Source organism: Cryptomeria japonica, chromosome 7 (assembly GCF_030272615.1).
Source record: "Cryptomeria japonica chromosome 7, Sugi_1.0, whole genome shotgun sequence".
Lineage (NCBI taxonomy): Eukaryota > Viridiplantae > Streptophyta > Pinopsida > Cupressales > Cupressaceae > Cryptomeria > Cryptomeria japonica.
Window position 1 is genome coordinate 512,882,818 of NC_081411.1, and position 17,139 is coordinate 512,899,956.

The 17,139-nt window shown below is 39.9% G+C and overlaps 1 protein-coding gene across 2 annotated transcripts in view; it reads right to left on the reverse strand.

The window, feature by feature from the left end:
* LOC131054538 (epimerase family protein SDR39U1 homolog, chloroplastic) overlaps positions 1-17,139 on the reverse strand; it is a 296,281-nt gene that overhangs the window by 138,783 nt on the left and 140,359 nt on the right. For both annotated transcript variants that reach the window (XM_057989068.2, XM_057989067.2), the window contains one exon: positions 7,018-7,079. In XM_057989068.2, coding sequence (XP_057845051.1) covers positions 7,018-7,079 — 62 coding nt within the window. The remainder of the gene's footprint in view (positions 1-7,017; positions 7,080-17,139) is intronic.

Sequence of the window (17,139 nt, forward strand, 5' to 3'; positions counted from 1 at the left end):
CTCCAATTTGACAATTTCATTTGTCAAATTTTATTTACTTTTAGCAATTAGTTACGTATCACTAATCTAAGTAATCTTGGTATTTCCTATAGTTTCATTTGAAATCTAATTCTTATACTATTATACATCTTTTCAAAACTAGTTTTTCAAGTACTATATGTATATGTATAAGTATATGAGCACCACCACCCCACCGCCGTCCCGCTGCCATCCCCCCGCCGTCCCCAAATTTAGACCCTTGGTCCCCCCATCCCGGAGACACGTCCCCGCGTCCCCCCGTCCCCCCATCCCCGACGCCCGTGGAACACTGCAAAATACCTTCCATTAAATATTGGAGAAAGCGCAAAACTTTTGAGCTCTTAAGGTAGTTAATTCTTTGATGCCTTTTCATAAAGGAGTAGAAGAGATATTTGGGAACTGGCATCCCTAATTGAAGCTTCCCCTAGGATGATAATGTCGTCAACAAGTTGTTGGTGTGAGCAATGGGAGCCAGCAAGAAACCCCTTAAATAGTCTTATGCATGAATCTCCCAAGAGCTTCAACCATAATAACAAACAAGAAAGGTGAAAAAGGATCCCCTTGGCATAGCCCCCCCAAAACCCTTGAAGAAGCCTGAAAGGGAGACATTAATAAGGATCGAGAAATGCAAAGATGAAACTTTTTAGAGGATGATATCTAAAACCCTAACATAAAACTCAAACTTTGCCAGCAACTTCATAACAAACCCCAATCCACCCTATCATAGGTTTTCATTAGGTCTAGCTTGAGGAGCAAACTTCCTTTTTGTGATAGACAATGAATGAACCACCTCATGAATAGAAATTATGGAGTCCAAGATTTGTCTACCAAGGACAAATTCACTTTGCTTAGGAGCAATTAATCTAGCAAGGAGTTATTGAATCTATTGGCAATAACAATTGAGAAGATCTTATACGCCAAATTGCAAAGGCCAATAGGTTTGAAGTCTGCAAAAGAATCAGCAGCCGACTTTTTAGGAACAAGGACCACAAATGCATTCAACTTTTTTTTTTTTTTAATGGAGGTCCAGACCTGCGAGCATGACAGCCCAGCAAGGGCATGAAGCCCGCGAGCTGCAAGCCCAGCGAGGGCCTTCACAAAGTAATTTTTGCCACCCGATACGAGGGCACGAGCCAATAGGCTAAACCTCTTCGGCTAAGAGCCAAGGACTGAGGAGTATCCATTCCGCCATATTCGCCGGGGGCACGATCTCGGCCTCATCCCTTATGATGTCGGAGCCTTGCACTCAGCAAGACTTGATCCTTGGTGGGTTCATTTGGAGCCATTCAACTTCACCAATAGACCAAGGGCCCATTCAGCTTTTTCAATAGGCTTCTACGACCAAAAAATCTTTGGTGGCATCAATCAAGTTTTTTTCAACATCCCAATAGATCTAAAATAAAAAATGAGAAAGCCATCTAGCCCAGGGGCTTTGGAACCCTCAAATGAAAAGTTTGCATTCTTGATTTTTTTATCCGAAGTAATTTTCATAAGGAGCTTATTATCCTCGCTTGAAAGGATTTTGGGTATACTCTCATGATCTCGCTCTCAACATTGGCATTTGCTACATCCACTAAGAGGAGATTTTTAAAGAGCTCGTTAGTAGCCTTCCTACTACCCATGTCCTTGTTAATTTTCACTCCATTACCCGAAATAGAGTTGATTTTATTAACAAATCTATGTTTGAGAGTAAAAAGATGAAAAGATCTCGAGTTTCAGTCTCAGATCTTCAGCTATAGGAATTTAGATCAAATTCTTCTTCGGAGATGATAAAGTGGAACTCAACAAGAAGGTAATTCTCTTGTTAAGCAGATCCAAGTCCAATCCAAACAATTGAATCTCTTCTTGAATCGAATGTAGCTTACTCTCAACAATCTCCTTCCTTTTGAATAAATGCCCAAATGAGTCTTTGTTCCAAGGCTAAATTTTAGTTTTGACATAAGAGAGCTTCTTGGCCATTCTATACATAGCTAACCCTTCCACATCAATTTGCCACCACTCCCAACTCTAGGTGGAAGGTACACATTTTCTTGAAATGAAAGAGAACAAAAAATTGCCCCAATCTATCAGCACAAAAATAAATAGGGAGGTGGTTCGCTCCAAACATTGTAAGCAATAATGAGGAACATAAATATGAGGACAACCAATCAAAGGAAATTAGATCCTTGTCAAGGCTTATCTAAATAAGGAAATCATTGCTTCTTTGTTTGACCAAGTATAGCTAGCTCCTCTCAGATCCATATCCACTAAGGCATGATCATCTATGAAGTCCATCAAATCCGTCTTGTTATCCAGAGCCGGTTGGGAGTCTCCCATTTTTTCATTATCCTTGAGATGTTTATGAAGTCCCCCATTCTAAACGTTCTCAAACTACTCCAAAGTTTCATCCTAGAGTCTCAAAAGGGCATTGTTTCACCCAATGGCCCGCTTTCTTACAATTAAAGCAAATAAAGAGGATGGTTTCAAATTGCACTATCTATTGTCATTCCCCTAGTTTAGACTGAATGCAAGTTGCGAGAATATTAGCTTGCTGCTCCACACATGCAAATTCTTGCAAAGACCATTATTCTCATAAGTGTCATTGAGTCAATGGATGTAAGTTGTCCAAAGGGACTAGCTACCCCTATAAAGACCTCTTCATCCCAAAATTTTGGCTACCCCTATGAAGACCTCTTCGTCCCAAATTTTGTAGCTAAGCGAGGCAAACAAACCACTAGAGCCATGTTAAAAGAGTTCCTTGAAGCATCAAAACCCATCTCCCATTGCTTGAGGGCCAAAGTAGATATACTAATAAGCCATGGCCCCCCATCCAAGAAATTAGAAAGATCTCCAAAAGAAAATGCAAAGGATAAAAACTCTTTTGGAAGGGCAGCAATATCCAATTGACCTTTCGCTCTCCATCTCTTGGCAGTCGAGATTCTCACCATTTCTATATTCAGTATTGGACCTGAAAATTTCCCAACCAAAGTCATCTCCACCTTACAGATACTTTTCTCCACAACACCATTAGGGATAGAAATATAAAGATACCTTGATTGACAAGGAAGAACTTTTTCCTTTCAATTTTGGACTAAAAAAAGGCACCCATCACCAAGGACCCACTTCATCCTCCAATTAGAATCTTGAAGATTGACCATTGGATGCCTTAAGCATCCACAAACTAAGTTGCATCAAAAAAGGGGACTCAAAACTAGGGATGATAGTCTTGGGGCACCCTCCATTTGTCTTATCATCAAAACCTACCACATGTGAGGTTCCAACAAGGTCAAGTTGTTTATTCAAAAACTCCACAAGATTTCCCTCCTTGTCTTTTGTTATCTCATTCAAATCCTGACTTCCATCATCTTTCGCGCCCAAACTATCACTACTCTTACCACCTAACTCACCAACCCCATTTGCAAACCCTTAGCCCTCAAACGAACAACTTATCACAACCCTCGCTCCAAATGCCATTCGAACTAACAATCTTTATTTTTTTGCTACTATGAAATAAATTGCTTCAAAAGAAAAGAAAACTCTTTTCAAAGACAACTTTCATTTTTATGGTTTTTTTTTAGGAATAAAATAGTACTATTTTCTTTTTGATAATTAACTCCTAAAAATTATAAAAATACAATAAAGTGTCATTTAATCTTATAACAAACTTTTTAAATAATTAACATAAGTCATCTTTGAATATAAGGTTAGTGTTATTTTTTTCAACATCTTAAATTAGTTATTCAATAAATTCGATAAGTTTGGAAAAGGATACATGACACGCCCTTCCCAAAGATTGTTTGTCCATGAGCAATGTTAACTCAATCTGTTTGAACAATCCTAGATTAAATCTATGAAATTCCAAAATCCAAAATCAACCTAGGAGGCTTGTGTGTCCCTCTACTTGATACATGTAATGTCCCCTACCTGATCTATTTCAATGTATTAAAATTGATTGATATTCTTCAATTAGTTATTAACAAGTGCTTATCTATTTTCCTCTTTAGATGATTAATATCATTATTAATATAAATATCAGACCCTGCTACTACTTCAGTTTTAAGGGAGAAGGGTTTACGTATGTTACCAAAGCGCTTAGAGACCAACTACAATAGGTTCCCTCAAAGTTTACAAATCCAAGCCCTTACCTATCTTGGGTCTATACCCTCAGGGCTTATGGGTCGCTGATCCCCACCCTATCTTGGGACTTAACCTATTGCTTGGATTTAGACTGCCCCTCTTTGGAACATCTCATCCCCATCTTTTTAAATATTGACACTAACTTCTAATGTATTATGAATATATATGATTTTAAGTATGACTGTCATACATATTGCAGTTTATAACAATATTATTACTAGATTCTGCATAACAACTTTATCAGGCTTCATATACTAAGCATACATATTAAGCACATCCCCATGTATACCACCAAGAACACAAATGTTACTGCCTGTAACTTGATAACAATTCTGATCTGATCTGATCAATGGGGATGTCACTAGATACTTTTGATTCCTTCCCTTTATATCTCTCAATGTGAGGGAGAGGTCACACCTCTTCATCATGTATGCCCTTTGGCAAGAGACATACCCTTTCACCATTAGCACCCTTTGAAAGAGTGCAACTCTTCATTATTTCTACCCTTTGAAAGGGACACAACCTTTCATAATCAGATCTGCACTTATTATTTAAATCAGATCTGCACTTCTCATTTCCAAATTATCCCCCCCTCTCAAATGAGGTTCTCTTCTCCTTTTTATATCTCGTTGTTGAGGGAGTCACAACTTTTCCTTTCATGTCTTTTGACTTTTCATTAACTTAATTATTTTTTAATTAATCATATTTAATTATATTATTTTATATTTTAATTTAATTTTTAATGTTTTAATTTTAGTATTAAATTCTATTTCAAAGTGGGGACATTACAATACACTAAGCTGAAAGACCTCATATTTCCTTGCTAGCTGATCTGCAATTTTCTACAAGGCTTCTACATCAAGGATTTTGGGTTCCACATCAAAACATTTTCTTTTCCTCCTTGTATATTTATTTTTTCTTGCAAGACATGGATCTTTCTTGCGAGACATGAGACATATTAAATGTACAGCATTGGAGCATTGGGAAATAAAAGCCAACATCTGTGATAGAGAAAGTAAACATTTTCATAGTAAATTGAGAAGTTTGCAAGAGAAATTCCAAACAAACATGCATGTACACATTAGTAAGTGAAAAATAAAGAACCGTACAGTGATATTTCTCATAGTTCATTGAGAAGATACCTTGAGACTTTGTCTGCCTTTGGTGAGTTTTATTCATGCATAGTCTATTCTTTGGTCTAAGAATCATATCTTTTAGAAGCAATATTGCCAATTTAAAAAATTCATACTCAGCCCAACTCCATTACGAGTATATTTTTAGTTTTTTGTGTCTTTATTTAGTCAAAGGTTAAGAGTTCTTTTCTCTTTCATATATATAAGACCGGTGTTTTAGGACTCCGCAAGTACTCACCAAGACTCACAGGACTAATGAGTCCTATAGCTTGATGAGTTGACTCACCGAGGACTCCCAAGACAAGTCTTAGCAAGTACTTGTCCGAGTCTTGACCAAGCACTCACCAAGTCCCAAGCTTGGACTCCTAAGTCCTGGGCTTAGACTCTCAAGTCTGTCTAGACATGTTGAAACAGCAAAAAGTTAGTTTTCTTTTTCATTTTTTGGCTCAAACTCGTCCATTTCAGGTCTGAACAACGAAATAGCAAGGGTCGGAGCGGAGAAGACAAGCATTTGGCCTATAAATTTTATTTTTTTTCATTTCTGCTTCGTCTTTTCAATCATCCGAAAACAAAAATTGGAGGCATATCACCACTTCCAAACCGCAAGGGAATGAAATCCCCTTCACCCCTCTATCATTGGGTTTTTCTCACATCTAACACCTTATGCAGCTTATCATTGCTGCCCCTCAAACCCATTAGGGTCTCCACTCCCAAACCCCCACTAGTTATTGGGATCTCTTGTCATATAAGAAATTTGATTACAATGACGGGTCTAGGAGTGGAATTACACATATGAGGTTAAAGTTGTCAACTAATTTCCTTTTTTTTGTGTAATTCTACAGGTTTTTTTCCAAAGTATTTTGCTTAGTCCCGAGTCCAAGTCAAAATTTTGGGCTGCCAAATCGAGTTTGAGTCCGAGTTTTCAAAATTTGTATAAGACAATTATTAAAGTTAAACAAAAGAAAGCTCTATTATGTTTCCTAGAATTCATCCATCAAACCTTCTAACTATTATTTTGGAAAAGTTGGGGCTTTAACTATGTATCTTATACAAACCTAGTTAGACAAACAAAACAATATTTCCTAGGGCCACATTTAAAAAATTGTTACAACTGAATACACTTGACAAATTCAAATTGGAGAGAGGTGAAACCTTGAGAATATGATAAACTTGAATAATTTAATAATGAAATGATTCAAAATTCTTAAGTTTTAACAATAATACTTTTATCCTCTGCTTAATGCATCTTAAGGCTATTTATTTTCAATTTTTCTCTCCAGTTTTACATAAACCTGATTATTTTGAAGAAATTAAATGGTTTACATCAGATATTTATTTGTATTATACTGAAAATCTCTTCCTACATAGGCAAGGAAAGAAAATGCCTCACATGCACCTTTTGTTTCTTAATTTGCTTGATTATGCATTTAAATAATGTGCTCAGCCTAGAATAAGTTCTTTTCCATCAACCATTGTGAAGCTCAGATGTAAGCACTTATCACAACCAAGAAAAATTCAAATTTGCAGGTTGTAAGTAAGAGCATCCTTGAAAGGCTTGAACAAAACCTAATTTAGAAACAGGCTTTGTGTCACAGAAAAAGTTATAAAGACCAAGAGGATCTGAATAGTTCGAAGATTATTAATTTCAAGCAGATCCATGCCATGTCGTATTCACAATGTGCCATACATTCTGCTAGCACTTCTCCTCTTTAGTGTAAAGAAGAAAGCCAAAGAGCATCGAATTGTTTACCTCAGATAAGTAATCATATCCAGAGGAACTTGTCTCATCAAAAGTTTTTATCTCACTTGTTCCTGTCAATATAAGAATATGGAATAAGTTACATTACATAAGATATCACTTGCCAATGAAGGACACAATATCTTACATTAATAATCAATGAAGTTACAGCTGTCCACAAAACAAGTGGTCGATACCAATTACTGAAAAACAAAAGGCTAATGGTTTGTACAGATAATTGAAAGTTTTTCTTAAATAACATCATCCAGGCGTTCATAAATTAAACAAAATAAAGATCAATTATAGTCAAGAAATTTTCCTCCATGGTGTAAAATAATTAATTCAAACAATAGTGCAGAAGTAGATTTCATTCATGATTAGTCTATTGCTTTTGCGTTTGGATATTGTCTTCTGCACTGTAAACATAAAGAAAAACTGGCATTGTTATATCCTTATTTTAGTAAAAAAATATTTAATCAATTTCCATTTAATGCAAGAGGAATGAAATTTATTGAATTAAAGCCTCAATTTAGAAAAGACAGGCCATATAGATGCTAGTAAGATTTCTCCTAGACCACCTGATTGTTACATTGTTGTGTATTTGATCTAGCATTATTATAGGACCGACCTTATGAACCTAGAGAAACACATCACAAGAGAGATCAAGTTAGTATGAAAAACAGCCCCAGTGAACCTATGGTACTGTCACATTAATCTATGCATTGTGGCCCACCCTCAACACCAGGATTGCAAAAATTTATCACAACTCAAAACCCTCCATAAGAGCTCTCTCCTTACAGGTTACTTCAATTACATTTACTACCTCTCCATAACAAATAGTTGTACACTTGTAGCTCCATCCCTCAAAAATAAATTTCATAAGCAAATGGTATTTATAATCATGTCTCCAATTCTTCATATGAATGGTAAGATTAGACAATCAATTGCAAGCCAAATAGATTTAATTGTGTCAAGCTAAGCACAAGCTTGTCCCACATCCCTATTAAGATTCTCTATCACCAACACAAACCCTTATGTTCTTCTCCAATACACACAATAACAACCATACAGAAAACAAGGTATAAATTAGATGTACCAAGTTAAAGCATAACAAGCATTATATCCAAGCCTACCCAATGTATTGCAATTAAAGAGTTGCTATCATAAGGGATATCCCACAACATGATCATATTACTAGCTAGGGCATTGCACATGTGAGCAATACAAACCATTAAACCCATATGGCAATTTTGTGCCTCAATTCTTGAATTTCACTACCTATGATACTACATAACCAAAGGGGTCACTTTGGTCAAGAATTTTGCTACTTACACTGTTAGGGGTAAATAACATATGTTAGTAGGAATGATAGTTATAATTGTGTTTATGTTGTGTTTATGGTTATGTTGCGTCACCGAGAGGTTCCCGTCAGTAGTTAGGAGTTGGTGACAATTGGCAACTTGGCCAACCGTCGGGTCTATATATTGTTTGGATGGAACCTCGGCAGGGGAGATTATGTATGGATATTCTGGATAATTCAATAAAGATATAACTCTTCCGGTCTAGTTGTTTATCATTACTACTTATGCTGTGATATGTGAATGTTCTATTACGTAAAAAACTGGTACGCATGGAAAACACTGTGTTATCTGTGAGTGTTACCAAACTTACATTAAGGACTAAACATTTTGGCGTTGTTGCCTGAACAAACCTGGAGATAACTATGGCAGCAGACGGAAGGAATTAATGGGCCGGCCATTCAACCAACAATTAATTGTCGTGGACAGCGACACACACGAAGAGAATATCGCAGAAGAGGCACGAGAGGATCAGTTGATGACAGACTTGGTAAAGTTGTGGGACGTGTCAGTCATGCAGTACATGCAAAGGGAGGCTTAGGAGAGAGTCGTCTCTGAAGGCACGGTACGTGGTGAACTCACCGTCAGCACTCCCGTCTTTGACCTGCTTGAAAGTATTTCAAGGTTACTCGCCAGAATCCGATTGCACTTCAAGACCGAAGGGAGGAAACTGCACGAGAACTCCGTCGGCAACAAGTACTCCGAAGGTACAAGAAGCGGAGCCATAGGGAGGAAGGGGAGAGGGAGGCTAGTCGACGCCATACCTCTGGCACTCGATGCCCCTACGGCCAAACAAGGACAAACGTACCACTGCCACCGAAGGAGTAGACGAGGGAATTGTATGGAGATCTCTCCGCATAAAAGAACAGGCCGAACGAAGACGACGGTTAAGGGAAGTTGCTGACTCGAAGAGCCCGGAGAAAAGTAGCAGAAGTCAGAGTGTGAGTCGGAGTCGTAGTCAGGAGAGACAAAGGTTGTGTACGTGGAAGGAGTTGGCCAAGGTCGCCAGGAACCTGCCACTTCCAAACGTAGCGGAGGAAGATCTCGCCGACCAGGCCCCACACTCGACGTCAAGTGAAGAAGACTCTGGAGCCGAGTCGCAAAGCAACCCGTCAGAATATTTTGAACAAGGAGAGGAGGCGGTACGGAACCTGCACGAAGAGATTGCCACTATTTTTGAAGCAACATTATTTGGCATCGGGAATTTGTCCTTGTCAGAGGGCATCAAAATAAGAGGGTCAGATCCAGAAACCCCAGGAAGGAGGGACTCTAGGAGTGAGGGTGACCAAAGCCCTGCGGACAGGGGTCCAACCAGACCAAGAGCGTACGGTACATCTCAGACACATAATACCTTTCCGGCATATAGTCACTTCCAAGCACTACATAAAACCCTCCAGGCAAGAACAATGGCACACACCCCGGAGAAACAAAAGCTTCCAAAATTCATGGGCGACAGGTCGGAGGACCCCGTACGACATTGTAAGACATGCGTGACCGTTTGGGAGGCAAATGGCCAGGGCGACCGGGATTACTAGTTGAAGGCATTTCCAACCACTCTGTGCAGAATAGCCATTGACTGGTATATGGACCTAGATGCCCACTATAAAATGTCCTGGAATAGTCTGAAGAAGGCTTTTGAAGAGGAGTTCAAACTCCTGTCGGACGACACTGAAATTGTGGCGGAGATTTACAATACCAAGCAAGGAAAAAGTGAAAGCGTGCGGGCATATAGTAGAAGGTTGAGGGAACTGCTAAACAAAATGGAGAACCAGCCTGCTGATGGCCTCAAGAAGAGATGGTTTGTTGAAGGATTGATACCATCTTTCAGACGGAAGATGAAGGTGGTCCCCCCGCCCTCGTATGATGAAGCATACAACCGTGCGATGGCTATTAAAGTGAAAATAAGACATCCCGAGGGAAGCGTCGGGTAACCGATGGTGACAATACGGATGAAGACAGTGATGGGGAGTCCAAAACCGTGCAAGCACACCGAAGGGATATGATGAGGATGATGAAAGAACTAAAGGCTGACAAGGAAGGTGGCAGGGAAGGAAAGGAGCTATGGTGCACCGACTGCAGGACGGAAGGACACAATAAGGGTAGTTGTCCCCGCAAAGCCTTCTGTGACATCTGCCAAGTAATGGGACATTCCATTAAGGAATGCCCATACAACTTGAAAGCACGGAGCACACAAGTGCTCTACGCCCAACCCGACCAAGTCACACCGCCAGCGACACCTCCGAAGTCGGCAGCAAATTCTGACACCTCTCCTAGAGGGTACAGGAACAATCGGCGGGATAACAACAGGTCCAATAATAACATGCCAAGGAATAGAATTCAATACAACGCGAAGGGACGACCCATGATTCAATGCACAAAGTGCAACAAATGGGGTCACTTTGCACAGGAATGTCAAAACGAGGGCGACGCAAGAAGTTTGTTGTGCAAATGGTGCGGTCCAGGGAATCATGAGGACATAGACTGTCCAAAGCAAAAAGGGGTGAATATGCTAGAGGTAGAAGGACCGAGGGAAGGCGTATTGGCAATCACAAGATTGCAAAACAATAAAGCCATGTATCCTGACCCTCGCACGGAGAAGGAAAGACTCTAGGAAGCCAGGGCGGATATCGAGCGAGCGATGGCAGAAGAGCGGAGGGCCTTGCACCCGGCTGCCAGTACACCACTCCGGTCAAGATCGGAGAAAACTATCATTAAGCAGATGTTACAAACCACAATACCCGTACGGGTATCCGACCTTCTGCAGACCATGCCACAGTTGAGGTTGGCCCTGACAAATACAGTCGGTGACACCACCGTCGGCCAGGAACACCGGACAATGACAGAACCACATAGTTGGCACTCATGACTCTTGAACTGTCCTTGCCCATCTCCATACCATCATCGAGACATATTTCTTGATCAAGTCCTATCAATGCTGAGATAACATCGTCATTATCATCAAGGTTGTTCTTGGTCCAATCATATACCTCATTTCCCAAACTAACTTCCAAAAGGACAGTAGGGGATTGCGGCTGGTCATTATTCTCATCACGAGGTGCAGATGTCGCTGTGGCATGGAACTCCTGAATATTCTTTGGTAGTATCACTGTGTTGGAACACTGATGAGTCTCCTTGTTCTGTTTTGTTACTTCAATCACTTCGATTGATGAGACACTGGGAGGGGGTGAAGGAATGATAAGTGGAGGAATGATAGTCTTTTGTTTCGTCTTCATCTCATCAATCTTCTTCCCTCTAGCCTTGACTTCTCCTGGCATGTTCTTCCTTCTCTTGGGAGCTTGACTCTCCTCGTCTGCATGAATCCTGACATCACTAACAGTCCTCTGATCATCCTCGGAAATAGACTCTTTCGGCTTCATCCTTTCATAAGTGAAGGGAACACCCATGTCAGCTAACTTATTCATCTGTATATCTACCCATATGCGGGAGAAACTCAAGACCTCTCTCATCAATATATTCAGGTCGATCTCCTCTGACTCTGACCAATTTGGCAATAGGATTGCCTTCTTCATTTCACTCTCATACTGTGAATGTGTATGATCTCTATCATCTAATACCTGATCAGGAATGAGGAAAAGTCCACACTTCCTCATGAAATCCACTAACATTCTGGACCACATTCTTCTCTTCATTGCTTGCTCATCCATCAGGTTAGCCCAATAATCTTCTATGTCAATTTTGTGAGTGAACTTCTCTCCCCTGATCCTTCCGACCTTCTTGTCTAGATCGAATCTTTCTCTTTTCTTGTATGTAGCAAATCGATAGAATGCAAGCTCCTCACTCGCAGTGCTAGTGGCTATGGCGGACTGGAAAACCTCAGACGTCTTCCCAACTGAAATAGGGAATGTCATATCTGTCATGTGCTTCTCTCTCTGAATAACATCGAACTCTAGAAGCTGTCTCACCACTTCCAACAATATCATTTTGTTGGTCGGATACCTAGGAAGTCTGTAGGGTTCAAATTGAAACTCATGAATCCTGAGGTATGTGAAAGTGGGAAACTATATATGCCACGATCCATATTTTTCTATTAACTCTGTTGCCTCCTTGGACAATTTTCTATGGATTCCGCCTTGTAGCATCCGTGTGATGTACATAGTGAATGCATCATTCACTCTTTTGTAGTCTTCAATTCTATACATGCTCAGCTGGGGGTAGCACTCATGACACTTGAACTGTCCTTGCCCATTCCCGACTTCACCTTTGCATATTAATCCTCTGTATGAAACAAACCGTGCAAGCAGGTATACCAGGTAAGAAGACATGGTGAATGACTTGGACCGCTCTACATTCCTTAGCTGAAAATCCAGGTTGTCACTTATAATCTTGGACCAATTTACTAGTGTTCCTCTAAGACAATCCTGGATGAAGTAGAACATCCATCCATCAAATATTGCTCCCTGCGGCATCCGCATCACTCTTTGAGTAGGAATATCAAATCACTATATTCCTCCTTAAAAACTATGCACATGAGTGTCTTGGGAGCCTTGGAATGATGAGACCTAGGCTCAATCATCCACTCTTTGTTAATTAAATTCTTGCATACACCCATCTTCTTCGTGTATCTTTCTACATAATCCTCCTTGGTCACATCTTTCATGTTCGTTCCACGTGGAATTCCAAACACCTATGCAATAGCATCCTCAGCAAGGTAAGCGATGACAACGCCCTTAGGAGTCTTAATCATTCTTGTGAGCAGATCGTAGCATCGTGCACACTCTAGGATAAGCTCACTGCATTGTATGGACTGTGGAAATCCAGTGGCATGGAAAATGCCACTCTTCATAATATTTGCATATGCTGGGGAAGGAACTTGATCTCCGACTCCGAACATCCGACGCTGCATCTGGTCGAAGTCTAGGAAATGCATGTTTGTATCAGTGATCTCCTTCCATCTAGATGAAACCTTAAGCTCTACATAAAATCCAGTCTCCAGCATCTTCAATAGTTCTTTCTTTTCCTTATATCCAGACTTTGACATTGCACCTGTACGAAGCTCGAAGTTAGACTTAGGAAAATAAATAATGCTCTTAATAAAATTCCCGACTTTCTAAAGATTTTAGCTAATTAGAGCATGGAGTCAGGAAAATAATCCATACACTTGGTAAATTTTAGCATTTAAGTTCAAATCGTGACAACACTAAGGCATGGAAGCCTTCCATAAAAATTCATGAATACCCCCTTATGCTTAGAAAATATGCAAGTTAAAATGCAAAGGAGTATACCGGACTAATGATGACTAAGGAAAGGTGTGAAAGGTTGTGTTTTCAGACAATGAATGTCTGAAGACACCTTCCGCAGTCAACAATCCAGGTCAACAATTCTGAAGGCAACCTAAAAATCAGACTTTTAAAACATGTTGCAATCTTCAAAAATGTGCATAAACTCGATAAAAATCAGTTTTAATGATGAAAATAATCATATTCGAGAATGTAAGTGTGGCTGGTAAAAAATTAATTTCTGAGGACAAGTCTGAAAATTGATTACTTCAGACTTACCAGCACCTTGCAAAGTAGTTAAAAATCCCTGAAAAATGATGAAAAATGGCTAAGGAAACAGCTCCAAGCAAAATCGCCAAAATGGTTAGGTGGCTGGAAATAAAAATTTTTGAAGACAACCGCTTAACAATGGAGTTTTCAGACCTGCAACAGCGATAAGATGGTTCTGAAAATGCACAGAAAACTCTACAAAATACCTCCAAATGCAAATCGCCTAAGTTGCAATTGGCTGGGCAAGAAAATTTGAAATCTGAAAATTAATGGCAACCATTAATGGAGGTCAAATTTAAAGCAAACCTCAGATCTGAAGCGAATTAGCGAGCTGGAAATGATGGCAGCCACCAAGCATGCATGAAAATCACCAAAATGTGGCCACCACCAAGCATGCATGAAATTTTCCCAACTATGGCGCCAATGTCAAATTTTGAAAATGGTATTAATGGCAGCCTTGACCTGCAACAATGGAGGTCTGGAACAGCAAGCAAAAATGGAGGAAAAAATCGCGCAAGTCGTTAAACATAAAATCGCCACTTTTCACCAAAAATGCCAAATTTGGAAAAAATCGCCAAACTTGGAAAATCGAAATTCTGGAACTAGTCTTTAATGGCAGCAAAGGAGAATAGATCAGCAAGCTAGAAAAAATAAAGGAGGAAAGAATCCTCAACCCAACACTTCACTTCAATCACTTGTTAAAATTCGCCCAACTTGGAGAAAAATCGCTTTCATGGAGACACATGGCAGATTTAATAATAAAATAATACTAAGGCTCCTCTCTTATACTTGTTTTTACCTCTTCCTTTCACCACACAAGCAATGTGAGATAAAACACTTGCTTAAATACTTGCTTGGTGAAAACCTAACTTGCTTCTAGAAGGTTCAAATATTAATTGATTATTGCAAGTTATTAAATTTTGCTTTTAAAATTTTAAATAATCGTCAATCATTATTTAAAAGCAATTAAATGGGGCTTACTTACTAAAATATTGCAATTTAAGTCCAAATTAAGCCTCCAGGGGAAAATCGACTTGGGTTGAGATTGAAAAATCCCTTTAAAAATCATTAAAATTGCCAAAAATTCCCCATAAGGGAAAATTGATCCTAGCTTGGATAAAAATCCATGCATAACTTCACCAAAAATGCACACAAAACTTCCCAAGGGAAAATCGATGGCAGTCTCGATTGAGAAATCCACACTCCAAACTCACTTGGGAAAAAAACTCCCTGGTGGAATTTCGACCTCAGTCTGGATGAAAATCCAGACTCAAAACTCTTCAAAATACTCCCAGGGGAAAATCGACCTCTGTCTGGATGAAAATCTAGACAAAAATCCGCAATCACTTGTCACAAAACATCCTGGTGGAAAATCGACCCAGGTATGGAATCATCTTTAACTCTATCTGCATTATAGTCCGCACTCCTGGTGGAAAATCGATGGCTGTCTGAATAAATCCTGACACTTAGCCAAATTTTAGCACTTCCAGGGGAAAATCAATTTGGGTACGAATAAAAAGTGGGGGAAAATAACAGCCAATATGGATTTCAGGGGAAACCCATGTGTAGTGTGGATTTTGAGTGGGGGGATGGGTTGGGCAGTCTGGAATGTGAGGGGAAAAGCACCTCTAGCATGGAATTTGACCCTTTTACCCTTGGAATAAGGATTTCCCTTAGGATTTTATCATTTTAACCACTCAAAATCACTTAGAAACATTAAATTTAAACTGGACTTAGGCAAATTTTCCAAAAATATGAGCAAAACGCTAGGAAAATATTGGAATAAAGTGCGAAACCAACTTAAATAATACCTTAGGAGCGAGAAAACAACTCCAAAAGGTCTGTGAATACCTTGGCACTTTAAAATCACTGATGCACGTGTTTAAAAACACGTTGACGCTCAAAAGGTCAAACACTTAGACAAAACTTAGGATCATTAAAATATCAACTTTTGCAACTTGATCCTATAACTTCAAAAACTCTAGACGGCACTAGGCATGATCAAAACTCCGAGACTCAAGCAGGGGAAACACAAAATTGCCCACTAAGCAGCCAAAAACCTAACCAACAACGCAGAAAGCCGGAAAAAGAGGGGGTCCCCGTTAGCAATGGGGCGATGTGTGAAAAGGTCACAACAGGACCCAACTGTGTGGGTGCGGGTTTCAGGACATTGAAAGAAGCAGGCCCCATACGAAGCTCTTCGGGAGGGGTACGTAGCATATGATATTGATGAAGAAGCGTAGGCCCAAAGGAGAGCGGAGAGTGCAAATAAAGAGGAGGAATAGGTAGACCTAGAGGAGGAGCTTGACTTAGAGGTGTATGGGGCAACCCTAGGTCTCTATTTAAAAATGGTGCTGAAAACAGAAGATCTATTCGTCATCGCCTCCAAGCTAGGCGAAGCAAAAGCTAGACCTAATTCATTATACCGGGTGATCCCTAACCCCGCGGGACCACCGAAGGTTTACGGAGAGAAAGTAAAATGGTGCCAACAGTACGAGGGTAGCTACATTGACGACCAATATAAGGGGGTGGAACCCGCTCCGTTAGTTGACAAGATATGGGACCTGGAATATGTAGGGACATGTTGTGCACAAGAATGTTATAGGAGACTCCCACACGTCTGTATGTGGTTGCACGATTCGGAGATAAAAATGAAGACTCAGAACGATCCCTCAGGAATGAAGAGGAACAACGGTGAGGATGAGGACGCCGACGAGGGATCAAACAAAAAATGGAAGGGAGACAGGACATGTGACAAGGGAAGAGCAAAGAAGAAGTATAGCACACGACCAACAAAGAGAAAACGAAGGGAGCGGAAAGAACATTCAGCAGCAGTGGTAGAAACAAAAAATTGGCCAATGGACCCCAAAAGGCCATCTAAACGACACAACCTGACCAAGGGATACCTTGGTAAACTGAAGGTACGAGGAATTACATTTAAAAACTGTTGTCAAATAAAGGAATTAAAACGATTGCTAAGGAAGGGGGTACTAAAGGTTAGGGAAGGGAAATATATGGAGAGGAGAAAAAAGTCAGGGTTAGCAAGTATTAAAAAATTAAAATGCCAAACAAAAATAAGGAAAATAAGTAAGGAAAAATTACGACTGATAAAAAGGCATTTATTTTATATTAAACTAATAAAGCATTTATGCCTAACCCTAACCCTAACAAGGACAAGTAATTATAAAGACCCCCAAGAGGCCCATTTGTATACAGAGCAAGGGAGAATGCGAAGCAAACCCGGCAGCAAGGCGAAACCTGAGGATGAA